General features: G+C 40.8%; 1 protein-coding gene across 1 annotated transcript in view; it reads right to left on the minus strand.

Annotated features, from left to right (window-relative positions):
• The window catches only part of ift122 (intraflagellar transport 122 homolog (Chlamydomonas)), a 36,724-nt gene that overhangs the window by 10,799 nt on the left and 12,148 nt on the right, over positions 1–13,777 (minus strand). Inside the window, exons 11-20 of the mRNA XM_044037391.1 lie at positions 12,743–12,945; positions 11,003–11,140; positions 10,578–10,742; positions 8,966–9,163; positions 8,095–8,235; positions 7,250–7,303; positions 6,390–6,551; positions 4,707–4,873; positions 3,809–3,980; positions 1,477–1,579 (exon numbers count right to left, since the gene is read on the minus strand). Of these exons, the coding sequence (XP_043893326.1) occupies positions 1,477–1,579; positions 3,809–3,980; positions 4,707–4,873; positions 6,390–6,551; positions 7,250–7,303; positions 8,095–8,235; positions 8,966–9,163; positions 10,578–10,742; positions 11,003–11,140; positions 12,743–12,945 (1,503 nt within the window). The remainder of the gene's footprint in view (positions 1–1,476; positions 1,580–3,808; positions 3,981–4,706; positions 4,874–6,389; positions 6,552–7,249; positions 7,304–8,094; positions 8,236–8,965; positions 9,164–10,577; positions 10,743–11,002; positions 11,141–12,742; positions 12,946–13,777) is intronic.

Here is a 13,777-nt window from a genome sequence, read left to right on the forward strand (position 1 = left end):
TGGTTTGTGGACAAAACAAGACATGCAGGAACATCATCAATTTCAGGTTTGGTAAACACTAATCAACATTTTTCAACGTTTTCTGACATTTTATTGACCAAACAATTAGAGAAAATAATCAGCAGATTAATGGATGATGAAAGTTGTCATTAGTTGTCTAATGGTGACAAAAGGCAGCAAACATGCTTGTAAGATAAACTTTTAGACCTTTGTTAAGTGACTAAAATCGTTTTTTTCCTTGTGTCTCAGGCCTCAGTGCTCATTCCCAAAGACTGTGTTAATGACCCACAAATGGGTCATGGTAGAGCCCACTTAAATAAACACTTAACTTGAGATCTATGAATAACACATGCTTTAAAGTAGCGTGTGATTAATTTGTCAACGAAATCTCTTGGAATTGGCTGGTTTTGTTTAAACTCTTTGTAAACTATTGCAATAAAGTAGTCAGCGACATTACATTAGATTTGCTCTTGTCATGATTTCTATAATGAATGGGGTTGCAATACTAAAAGTCATCTTGAAAAAGTTTAGATGATTGCTCTACATGATTTAAGAAAGTTTAGGAACAAATGAGCTCAATTTAAAGCTCATGTAAACTGGACCTAATCAGTTCAGCCGACTGTTCACCAACATGGTAAACCATGTTTAGCCATCAGTAAAACTTCATTTTGTCACTGGAGGAACCTGTACGGTGAACAGAGGAACCAGAGGCAGCCGGAATCTTAGACGCTTTAACAATCACTAGTCAGACAATTCTGCATCACTTCCCAACTAAATTACACACAATTCAGCCAAATGCATGACCTCGCACAAGCCCCCAAAACAATCAGGCCCGTTCAGTCATGAAATGTATGTTGGAAACAACGGAGAGAGAAGATTATACAGAAGAGGAAACATGCCCGCTGAGATCATAATTATAAATCTATGAGATGATTACAACTATGGTTACAGTTTGGTAATCATCATCAGAGCAGCTTGTAGTGCTGGGTGATTAGAGGTATGCATGTGTGTCTTTCACTTAACAGCCTCTGTCTGCTTGGCTTCAAACAAAGAGGATCATGCTTTACACTGGATACAGAGAATCTTAAGGAAGTAGTTTCCACAGTGCCCACAGCACAGGCCAAGCTTTATCACTTCCATATGTAAACATTGGCTATTGTTGTACTTTCCAGTGATCCTGGATTAATTTAATGAAGGACATGAGTAGAGGGGATGATACGAACGTTTCATGTCACTGATTTCCTGATTTCCAAAACAGTTGGGATTCACAGCGGTATTACGATAATCGCACAAATCACACTGAAACCACTTTAACTTGCCTTTTTGAATAATAACAATCAAGAGGGTTTTTTTGCACCACAAATAAGACACATGACCACAAATAAGACACATTAACAAATTCATTAGACCACCTGTCATAAACATATTAGAAATTCTTCAGAGACACGTCAGCCCTCTTCTCCATCCTCTACTCACCCTTCTGTGCCTCCTCAAAGCGATCGTTCTCAGCCAGCCACTGGGCGTACGGGACAAAGACGTCATTTTTGAACTGGGGGTGTTTCTCCACCAGTGAGAAAGCCTGAGAAAAGAAGAATTTGTTGTTTTAGCAATAACAACTACAAGCATCTCTTAATCTCTTGAGCAGAATGCAACCGTAAAATACAGGAAATGTACATTTGGTTTAAAAATAACATACAAGTTTCAGAGAAAAATGCTCTCCCAGGATAGAGTTTCAAGTATTTAATGTGACCTCTCCTACACTTGAATAAGAGCAGGACCCCGGCTTTCTTACATACACACACTATACAAGCTTAACTCTTTAGAAGTCTGTTGATATACTGTACGAGACCAACTTTCAGTCACGTCATTTCCATTCATAGAATTTGGCAGATCATAACATCAGAATTGTGCACACGCAAGGTCACCCTCAAAAGGGAAATCAACAAACTCACTGGATACTCGAGATGTGGAATTCAATTTGACAAAAATGAAAACTTTTGAGAAGTTTCTATATTTCTTCTTTGAGAGACGTCCAGCAAGGACATCTGCTGGGTCCCACTTGATACTGATTTTTTTGTCTGGAGAATCCATTTTACTCTGAATATTTTTGTACATACTTCCTGCATTACCAAAGAGACCTTTGCTAAAACAACAAATCTACTGGTGGCCTAAGACTTTAACACCATACCGACTGCCACGTGAACACATGGCCGTCCTGTAGTCAATTATGGACACACTGCACAAGTTATCACGATGTTTCTCCCAGTCACAACTTTGATTTAACATTATCAATTAGCGGAGAACAAAGGAAAGTGTTTGGGCGGAGCTGATGTCACACTCAACTGGCACTGCGACTGCCGTATGAATGAAAGGCATTTAAGAGCGGCTGCGGTGCCTGCGGACATACATTTACCTGTCACAGTGACTGATGGGTCTCAATGTCCTGTGGCAAAACCTGAGCCAAGAAACACACACCAGTCAAGGAGAGGAGGAGGACGTGTGTGTGTGTGTGTGTGTGTGTGTGTGTGTCAGGCGTGTAACCCTAAAGTCATTTAAAGAAACACTTTGTTTTTGAAAAAAAGAGTGGCTGCTGTGAATAGCATCCATATGGCGTATCCATAGGCTGTAACTCAGTCTGGGCTCTGTCTCATCTTGGTGTCCACCTCCCCCTGCAAAGCACATAAAGCTGTTCCCTCAAACCCGCTCCCCCCCCCAACCAACCTCTACCCATTCTTTTTCTCTCTCTCCGAGGATTAAATAAAAATACCCAGGAATACAGTACTTCCTCAGACCATTACAGCTGAACCACACTGACTCAGATTTGATCTTCTGTTTTTGCTCTTCTGTTTCAGATTGCATCTCTGTAACGCCTTCGTTTTGATTTAAGAGCACATGTGGATTCAAGAAATTGGTTCTCCTTGTCTGAGAAGCATGATCTGAAGGGAGAATGGGAGTGAGAGCGGAATACAGCTTTACGATGATACTCTCTCTCTCTCAGCACCAGCGTTCTGTGATTGTCACTCTAATCATGGTGAGGGCATGAATTCAGAGAAATCCAAAGCTGGATGATTAGCTCTGGAGTGTGTGTGTGTGTGGATTCAGTTTTTCTGTGTATACGGAAAGCAGACAGAGCGGTATTGTGTTATTGTTAGTATCAGATGTGGTCACTTTGACATAGTTTTCTGGAAATGCAAGCAAAGCCACGGACTTTAAATGGTTTATAATATCTATTTCTGAGAACCGCAGTCGTTTATCTAACACAGCTCTGTGTGGTCAGCTTTTAATTTATGTGATTGTGATTATGGCAGGAAACACTATATGTATATATATTTATATATATATATATATATATATATATATAGCTATATAAATAGAGAGGTGAAAAGCAATGAACTACATTTACTCACGTTAGCATATTGAGTAGGTTTTTTGTCGTAGTAAAGTAATTTTTTTTTACTTTTATTCAAGTATGTTTTTTTTGTACTGTAAAAAAAAATGTTGGCTGAATTTAATAAATAAATAAATATCATGGACAGGAAACTTCAGCAGTGAATGACGAGGACAAGTGAATTAAGTCATTCATATCATAATTAAGGTCCCTGAGTGAGTGAGAAAGTTAAAGATTTAGTTTTAAACAAAGTACTTTTTTACTTTAACTTGAGTACATTTTTAGACCAGTACTTTCCACCTCTGTATGTATACATGTAAAGTATACATGTATATATATGTATATATATATATATATATATGTGTGTGTGTGTGTATATCATAATGAGCTGAGCAGGTGTTGCCTCCAAAAGTGTCAGACCTCGTCCCAGTGCCGTGTTTCCACATGCAGCTGCACCAGAGCTTGCAGGTCTCCCATCTTGGAATAGGTCTCTGAGGCATAACCGTGGTGCTTCAGCTTCTTGAAGTAGAGCGCACATTTTCCCAGCGGCTCGCGTTCGGCCTTGTCCAACTTACGAGCAATGTCGATGAGCCTGGGAGAGAGTTGGGAGAGAAGAGAAGAGATGTGCAAACTTGGAGCAGATGCGTGCAGATAGTGTGTGTGTGTGTGTGTGTGTATATCCTAAAATGGGCATCAGCTGTATCAAACTATGCTCATGACCCTGAAAAGAATGTGACCCAGTCAGGGTCAGGAGCTGAATCAGCTGGTTAGAGAGAGCAGACTGTGTAGCGCTGTGGTGTTTGTTGTGTTGAGACACCGGTAGCACCAGATGGAGTCAGTGGGGAGTTTTCACTTTGCCTGGTTTTCATACACCATACATAAACACGTATGAATAAACAGTTATGGAAAGGTAATCTTCGTCGTATTATCGCTTTACCTTAGCATATTTACTACTACGATATTGAATTAGTTCAATATTTATATTATTTAATATCTCGTGAAGGATGTCGGTGATGCATTAGTGAAATATGTGGGGGTTTTTTTATTAGTAGTTGTTTTTATTTTATTTGATTTATTTTGTATATATTGTTCTTCCACTAATCTCAAGAGCATTTGTTCAATATCCACAATGACGTAAGTGAAAAAGCTACTGAGAAACTATGCAAACTACCGTCATCTATTCAGCTATGAACTATAAGAACAAATCAAACAGTCTGTATGACATGTCCTAAGTTGGAGTAGAAAAAGGGTGAAACAGGGATAACCGTGTATCTTCGGGGTTGGATGTGAAATGTTTCCCACAGTGACTGACACCTACATGTCTACCCAGCCATGCTCGCCTATGATGTCTATGGCTTTGAGATGTTCTCCAGCTGACAGGTACATCTCTGCCGCCGCCCGCGGTGCTTTGCTGCTCCTGGCCCAGTCGGCCTGCTTGGCCATGAGGATCCGAGAACTCTTAGGGTCTGTCGCTCCCACAAACTCCTGCAGGCAGAAAGACATAGTTAGTGAGTCGCTGAAAACTTTTGTGTGGGAGTGGGACGTCTTTGACAGACGATTATCACATAACATTATTTGGCCATATTGTTCAGCTAGGACTGCAACAATACACAGTATATTGTGGTGTGATTTTCTTCATTATCAATACGACATTATACATGCATCCATATAATGTTTCTGCACTGCGTAAACATAAATGCTGTTAAGTGTTTTGCCAAGGATTTGTGAATGTTTCTTTTTTTTACCAAGTCCAAAAAATTAATTACAACCAATATAGTTTTTTTTTTTTCTCAACTTTCACTAGGTTCTCAAACTGTGGTACGTGTACCACCTGTGGCACGCAAGCTTCCTCTGGTGGTACTTGGGGGAAATTCAGAAATTCAGAATCGGAGTGGAGTCGGGGAATTTTGACCTCAGTGTTTTAAGTAAAATAAAATAAAATAACACAACAATAATAATAATAATCTCGCTCCATCTTGATCTAATTTTGCTATACCAGTGTGTGAAGTATATGTGAGGAGGAGGAGGAGCAAATGATCTTACTGGGAATAATTCTGCCTCCTGTGAAAAGTCTGTATCTGACTTAGCTTGACTTATTTAAACCACTGTTGGTGATTATATGTACCCAAATGTTTAAATGCACTTTTGTAAGTCGCTTTGGATAAAAGCGTCTGCTAAATGACATGGAATGTAATAATGGTGTTACTTGGTCAAAAGGTTTGAGAACTACTGGACTAGGGAGTACAGTACCCTATGTGCAGGTGTATGCACACAGTTGAAATGATGAATGGAATCCTGGTCCAGTTATCAGGACAGAGAACAGACGTCCCAGACAAGAGGAAGCGAGTCCACCAGAGGAGAGAGCGGTTTCGTAAACCTTTCCCCTTCACCGTTCAACTGATTGAAAACAAACAGCCAGTAGGACCAGATGTCCACACATCCACATAAATATACTTCAGCCACCTCAAATACACAATCCAATACATGAGCGCACACAAATACACGTGAACAAGTTGTGGGCGCGTCATCTGCTCCGGCAAAGTACTGGTAATGCCGACGATCAAAGTGTTCCCTGCCACATGTAAACATAATAAAGAATGAATTTGTCTCAACTCCGACTGACCTCATCATCAAAGTGCTCATGCAAAAGCAGATGCTCGCCCTCTTTCTCTGCGCTTGCGCTTCATCAAGTTGTTGTACCGGGGTGGGGTGGGGGGGGTACGTGAATAAAAGCCCAGTGTGTGTGTGTGTACACTGATCAGATGATATATGTGGAGACTGTCGTGATATATGAGGAGATGAAGGACAGATGGTAAAGAGGGGGACGTCTGAAAACAGCGCAGGGGCCCCAACTTGGCATAACTGCACACGATGAAGAAAAACATATGCTCTCCACCTCTGAAACATGCAGCGTTTCATGAGCTTTCCTGTCTTTATTGATACAAAGGAACACAGCACATGTGCGCGTGTTGTTGTTGTTGTCAGGCCACGGTCTAATTACCTTGGCGTACTCAAACATGCGCAGGTCAGTGTACATGCTCAGGGCTCTGGATTCGTGGCCGGTGCGTTTGTAGAGTTTGGCTGCCTCGTGGAATTTCCCCTGGTAGGCACAGACGTCTGCCAGGAACAGCTCATTGTCGTTCTCACCTCGCTTTTTCCTCTCCTGCAAATCAGTCAACACAAACACTGTATGCAGAGATAAAGACTCACACACACGAGTAAAACAACACAGAAAGGCAATAAAACCAAATCATCAACCCTCACTGAACTCATACATCAGTCATGAGGACATTTAAGACAAAATAATGTTGGCAGTAGAAGACAATCAACATTTATGTGTCACAGGAATTAAACACACTGGTTAAAAAAACGGCGTGCACATGTGTATGTGTGTGCAGCGTTTCCCAAAGAATTTGTGAATCAGTTCCTGTGGCAGCAGTGACTGAGGGGGGGAGGGGCGATTGTTAAAGCACTGAGCAACACAGCCCTACGGTGAAATTACACCTAGATTTTCTTGAGTTAAACTTAAGATTGATTAACAAAAAAAAAATGGATTCATTATGAAACTGCGGCCAGACAAATTAGACTTTGACAGACTGCCACAGTCTAGGTAATTAATGGCAAACACTGACCCAAGAAGGTCAGTGAGGATATGCGCGTTCCTCACTTGTTTAAGGATTTGCGGCAGAGCCGGGAGGAAAGCCTAGCAATTACATGTATAATGAAAATAACAATTGCGGCTGGCCCTGTCTCACCTCAGTCTCGTCCAACATCACTTCTCGCCAAATTAGACATCAGCAATCGCAGAAAATGTAAACTTGGCATAACACAACATTGAGGGACTTTTTAAAAACGACTTACCTCAATGCTATTTATGAGCTCAAGGTATCGCAGGTCTCTGATTCTAATGAAAGCCTATAAAGAGAAAAAAACAAACAAAAAAAAGGTTTACAGCAGGGATTCACAAACTTTTATAGCCGCTGACCTTGAAATAACTGGGTCAGCGTCTTAAGGACCCCCATGATGTCAAAGAACTTAACAAGACACAGTGTTTCTTGTGGTGCTGTAATTTGACCCGGTGCCACTGATGCTGTGACAGAAAGTCATAATCACCTCAGGGGTCAAGTAAGGACATATTTTTTTTACTTCACAATGATAAACCTTTTTTTTTTTTTTATCTTTTATCAATTATGGCTAGTATCTAATATTTACAGTTGTATTTGACCATCACAACACTGCAATCCCTGTAACAACACAGTACTATTTTGAATAGGTAAACCAGCCAGCCTACTATAAATATAAATCTTCAGTAACTAGAAAAAAATTGATTCAATTTATTTAACGACCCAGTCCACCCAGTCTCTGGGAATGACTAATCTAGAGGACGGTCACTTTGATTTCTTAGGTTTTGCGGGGGTTTTATTTTATAGGACCAGCTGTTTTTTTAACATCTGCCCCAAAGGAATAAAGAACAGAACACTGTTAAAAATGTCAAAATAAAGACGTTGCTGGTTTGAACTAAATGAACGGGTTAATCGATGAGAAACCCAGACTTTGGGTTAGGGCTTAGGTTTGAACTGGTCATTGTTAAGGTTTAGGATAAGGCTCTGTTGAAGCTGTTTAAATGAATACATGTCAATGCAAAATCCTATGGGGAATATGTGCAAATATGTGTGTGTGTGTGTGTGTGAGAGAGAGAGACTGGCCTTCTTGGCTGTGTCAAAGTCAAGTCCCTCCAGGGCTTCTGTAGCTAAATCCCTCCAGTCACTGTCTGTCACACCCAGACAGGCGATCTGATAGGCCTCCTTGAACATCTTCCTCTCCAGGTACTGATACATGGGTGCTGACTGGACAGAGCAGCAACAACAACAACAACAGCACATTACAGAACATTACATTAAGTATTGATGCATTATCAACACTGACCTCGCTGCAACAGTGAGGCTCAGTGTCGACACCCCGCTATAAACTGAAGTTTGTAAACCACACACTCTCTGCACCAAAGTACATGAAGAAAATCAGGGATTTTACATCACAGCACACAAGAATTGTCAAATCCACTGCTGCCTTTAACAGTAGATTTAAAATGTGTTATCTTCAGTGTTTCAAAGCCTCTGTTTGGATTTCCTAAGTGATACAAACTTACCAAACAAGGCAGCAGTAGACAAGCAGCTGCTGTGTGCCTGCAAGCTAAAAACTCTAATGTTTTCTATGAACAGTTTGCAAACTTCCCGTTTCAGCTAGAAAAGGCCGTCTATCAGCAAGTTTATAATATGGTGTACTTCAGCAGGCATAGATGTTATTTGGCGAGTTAAACTAAGGCTAAAAGAAAGGTATCAATCAGCGTATCAAAGCCTCATACTTTTCAATTTGTGAAAAAATATTTAGATTATTTAAATTATAAAATCAAAACATGTCTCAATAACTGATAGAAAAAAGTGAGTTATCCCTCCTACGTTATGTAGATATTGTAATATCCTGGCCACTAAGATGGATATGCTGTCATTCCTACTTGATGACAATATGCGTCACTGTCATTGCGTTCAGCCTCGGACACGCTGACAGCATATAACACACCTGAGGCACCTCCACTGCCGACATGGAGTAGACGTGCAGACAGAAGATCTTGGAGCCGTTGTAGCCGACCATGAAACCTTGCATCTTCTGCTGGTGCACCGGGAAGTTGCTCGCCTTGATGTTCAGGTAGCCGTTGCCAGAGAAGCACAGCATGTCTTCACACTGGGTGTTCCACGCCACACTGTTGGCATTAGGCTCCTACAGGGAAATTAAAGAGAAGAGGCGTTTAAAAAGAGGAAATAAAATGGTCCGCAGGTATTTGTGGAACCACTCTGTCTCACTCTGTCTGTCTTTTTGTCCCGAGTTATCCAATTTCGATCGAGCGAACAGCCCAATTAATGTCTCGTTACATTAAAATGCACCTTGAAAGTGTCTCCTGTGACTGCTCATGATTACACTTTCCTACTCTACATGCATTTACACACACACACACCTCACTTATATTCATAAGGACGAAATGATGTTTTTGTATGCAAGATAACAGTGTGTTGGCATGTGTAAATCTATGTATGTGTGCACACATGCTGCAGGCACACCCTTGGTAAATTGCTGCGGGAATAATACACGGATATGAACATGGACATCCTGTGTGTGTGTGGGGGTGTTTATAGGTCACATCTTCAGGCTTTACAAAATGCAGATTTCCATCTTCATTTTACATTGCTTTTTCTTTTTAAACGGGAGTAGCAATAACTGTGCAGAAGAAGAAGAAGAAAGAAGAAGAAAATAAACCATTTTTCCTCCATTTTTGTTCATAAAAATGAGCCAAGTGAACCTTGAACTGTGACATACTTCCATATTTCTCACATTTAAAAATGTTTTGCTTAGGTGTGTTTAGATGTTCCCTCAGATTATCAGCTGCCGTCTAACTCACTACACCCTCTGCTCGTCTCGTCACCATGGGTTCCAGGGCTTTCAGCCACTCTGCCCCCCGCCTCTAGAACTCCCTCCCACACGACTGCAATATTGACTCCCTTCATACATTTAAATCCAGACTGAAGACCCACCATTTTAGAATTGCCTTCTCCCTCTGAACCCCCCCCCCCCATTGTTAGTAAAATGTTAGCTTTGATATTTGTATTTTTATCGCCTGTATTTTAATAGTTTTTAATGTGTTTTTCTGTTTTTTAGTCATGTTCTGTAAGGTGACCTTGAGTGCTTTGAAAGGCACCCTTAAATTAAATGTATTATTATTATTATTATTATAATATAGAATAAACCTTTTTATCAGATTGCCTATAGGTTGTGCTGAAAAAAAGGACATAAGACACTCTATATTGCACATTCTTATAACCTGTATATACGTTTTAACATAGTAATGGGGAAAAAGCAGCCTAAATGCACAGGTACACACAGAGAGAAAGAGTGAGGATTTCAATCATTTAGAAAACAGAACTTGAGGTGTTAATATTGTAGCAGATGAGTCCTGGTGTTGCTTCTGAATTTGCACATGCCAAATACCATGTGCGTGTCCCGCAAACACACTATGATTGAAGTGATCGGATCTAAAGACGCATTAAGCACTGTATTTGGGTCTGTTCATAGTTATGTTATGGGGGGTGTTGCAGTATGGGGGGGTTAAGTGGAGCACTTTTCAACTGTACCAGCGAACCTGAAAAAGAAGCTCTTTACTGTTGATGTCATAGACCAGGAGAGTGTTGTGCTCGTCCACCACAGCCAGTTTGTTGCGCGAGGCGCTCATGTCCAGGCAGCGCACTGACGTCGACAACTTCAGCAGCGTGATGGGAAACGGGTTGTCAACAAATATCTTCAGGATCTAAGTGGCAGAAACAGTGAGCGGCAAAAACAGAGTCCGCATTAGAACAATGGTAATAAAGCTAATTAACCAGTCAAAATCCATTTTGAAGCCACTACATGTGGCTCACAGTCCTGTGCTCATATAAATAAATCTCATCTTCTGTGAGAAGAAAGCCGTTTCTTTTATGTGTAAATTCCTGAACCAGAGGCTTTCCAAGTCATTTTATGTAAGTCATCTCAATTACCTAATGTGGGAACAGAGTTTCTGAAAATACTCACAGCTCCATTCTTTAACCCCACTAGTAGGCCCTCTCTTCCTGGCGGACCACCAATTACTTTGATGTAGCGAATTAGGGACTCCATCACCCACTCCTTCTCCCTGACACTGGTGAAGGACAGACACTGGAGCCGCTTCTCCTGCAGCATAGAATGAGAGAAAAATTAGGCCGCAGTTACAAACAGCACATGAAACAGTGACTGCCTCAATTATTCTCACAGCCTGTCAAGCCTCGCACTTAAAGGGATAGTCCAGGGATTCGAGGCCATATAAGATTATTGACACATTGGCAACAATGACCTCACCAACCTTGGACTAACCAAAAGGCTCACCTAATATAATCTATTCATACCTAAATCTACAGTATCTAAGAATATGTTTGCTGCTTTATCTTGCAGTGAGACAGCTTTTCCTAGGTGAAAAATTAAGTCTCTCTCTCTTTCTCTGCACCAAAGTCCATGGAGAAAATGAACATTTTCACATCATGACACACAGGAGTTGTTGATGCACTGCTACTTCTATCAGCAAGTTCAAATGTGTTATCTTGTGATTATTGTGTTTGAAATCCATTGTTCAGATTTATCTCAGTGACACGAGCTTACCAAACAAGGCAGAAGTAGACCAAGAAATACATTACATGTCATTTTACATGTCATTTTAGGATTACATGTCATTTATATCATAATACTATGTCCCCATAGTTTTTTCCAATGGACTTTGGTGTGGGAGAGTGGGTGGTTTACAAACTTGAGTTAAACTTAGTCATAAGTAGATTTCATGGGGGGGGGGAAACTTTGTTAAGGGGCTAACATGTGTTTCTCCATGTTATCAGTGAGAGTGTCCATGTCCACGACACGGGGCGGGTCGTGGAAACAGCAGTAGGCTAATCTGTAAATACCACATATAACCACTCCTCACAAAACCTGATCCATCCCTTTGAGCGTTTACAAGAACTTGTAAACGTCGAGTATATATCTTGGCACATTGTTCTGTTCAACAGTATCAAGTGTGGTTTGATACCAGAAAGCAACACTTAAAAGATAAACAGCCATTTGATTTGACACAGACGCACACAGTTCATAGGACCACAGCTCATTTATGGGCTCTAAAAGCTGTCAGAGCAATGAAACATGAGCAAGGCTGCTCAAGGGAGATCTGAGGCACCTCTGTGACACACAGACAGATTTAAACGTATATAACCTCTGTGTTATGGCTGCTCGTCCTCCCTACCATCCTCTGTCAAACACATGGAGACATGAAGCAGAGTGGAACCCCCGGGAGACACCCAGGCTGTGGTCTGTCCCTTTCATTCAACTGTCTCACTTGATCCAGTAGGAGGAGGGTTATGAAAGTGAATGAGACAGAGTCTGCAGTGCACATGGACTGTACAGCTGGGGCCTTTGGCAAAGTAGGCAGAAACATCTGGGGAAACCAGCAATTCCATGGTATTATTATATTTATCAGGACTGCTTGGGCTAGCAGTGAACAGCTAATCACTAACTCATTTTGCTTCCACCATGTTAATAGTGCTCAAACGTCTCCACAGACTCTTGTGCAATCTGTCAACTGTGTATTAGAACAAGAAATCAGAATTTGGCCTGACAAGCATAACTGAGGGGAAAATGCTTTCTTTCATGATGTCAGAACAGGCTCAAAATGGAAACAGGCTCTGGCAGCAGCAAGAAACTCAAAGTAAGTGCCGTTCAATTAAATGTTTTCCCCCCTCCTCTTCTTCGTCTAACCTGACACAGGATGATATGCTGGGAACAGACGACCAGCAGGTTGCACTCAAACTTCCGGCAAATCTTCTCCTTGATGCGGTAGTGCATGTCTGAGGAGTCGTCGGAGTAGAGCTCATAGATGAGGATCTTCTCTGGCAGCTGGATAGCGAGGCGGTTTCTGTAGATGGCGATCTTCTTCACCAGCTCACGACATTTGATCCTCACTGGAGGCAGAAGGGAGGGAAAGGAAAGAGAGAGAGGGCACTTGAGGTGTGATGAGAAAGAAATTAACGAGTAATGAGTAAGCAGCAGAGCAAATGCATTAGGGTGAAAGATTCTGCTGTCAAAATTCTATCTTCCACTGGTCAAAATTATGGGGTATTTGCAACAGAGCTAATGAAATTTAAGAAATACTCTCAGACTGAGTAAGTAGCTTCCTTTAAATGAAATTTATAGTGATTTACCTTATTCTTGTTTTCAATATTTCTGTGGTTGACTTTCTGTCACACATTTTATTCCTTTATGACTGTGTTTCCATGTTGTTTTTAATGGATTTTTAGTATACTGTTAATTTTGTAGAAATACTATATAAATTAGCATATAACGCACACAAATAATGAATGAATGACATGCACTCTGGTATGCAAAGACCAACGTAGTTCCCTGAGTGGAGGAGTCCGTCGTTTGTTGTACAACGCGCCACCATTAGATGCCACTTAGTCTTACACAATGTACCTTTAACTAATATAATTGAAGGCAGGGGTCTCAAACTCAAATGACCTGGGGGCCACTGAGTTCTCAGGTTGGTCAGTAGGGGGCCGGTCAAGTGAAAAAAAGTTAATATATATATGATGATATTTCACTTAATTTCAAAATAAAAGTGTTTATTTTGATATGGAACGATAAACAGTTCACAATGTAAATGGATGTATAATGCCAATTAAACTATTAATATAAAAACATACAGATATAACTAACTTAACTTATAACTGTAACTTAACTTAACTATAACTTAAGTAGCGGGCCGTATGAAATTGATTGGGGGGCCACATGTGG

This window comes from Solea senegalensis, linkage group LG11, assembly GCF_019176455.1.
Source record: "Solea senegalensis isolate Sse05_10M linkage group LG11, IFAPA_SoseM_1, whole genome shotgun sequence".
Lineage (NCBI taxonomy): Eukaryota > Metazoa > Chordata > Actinopteri > Pleuronectiformes > Soleidae > Solea > Solea senegalensis.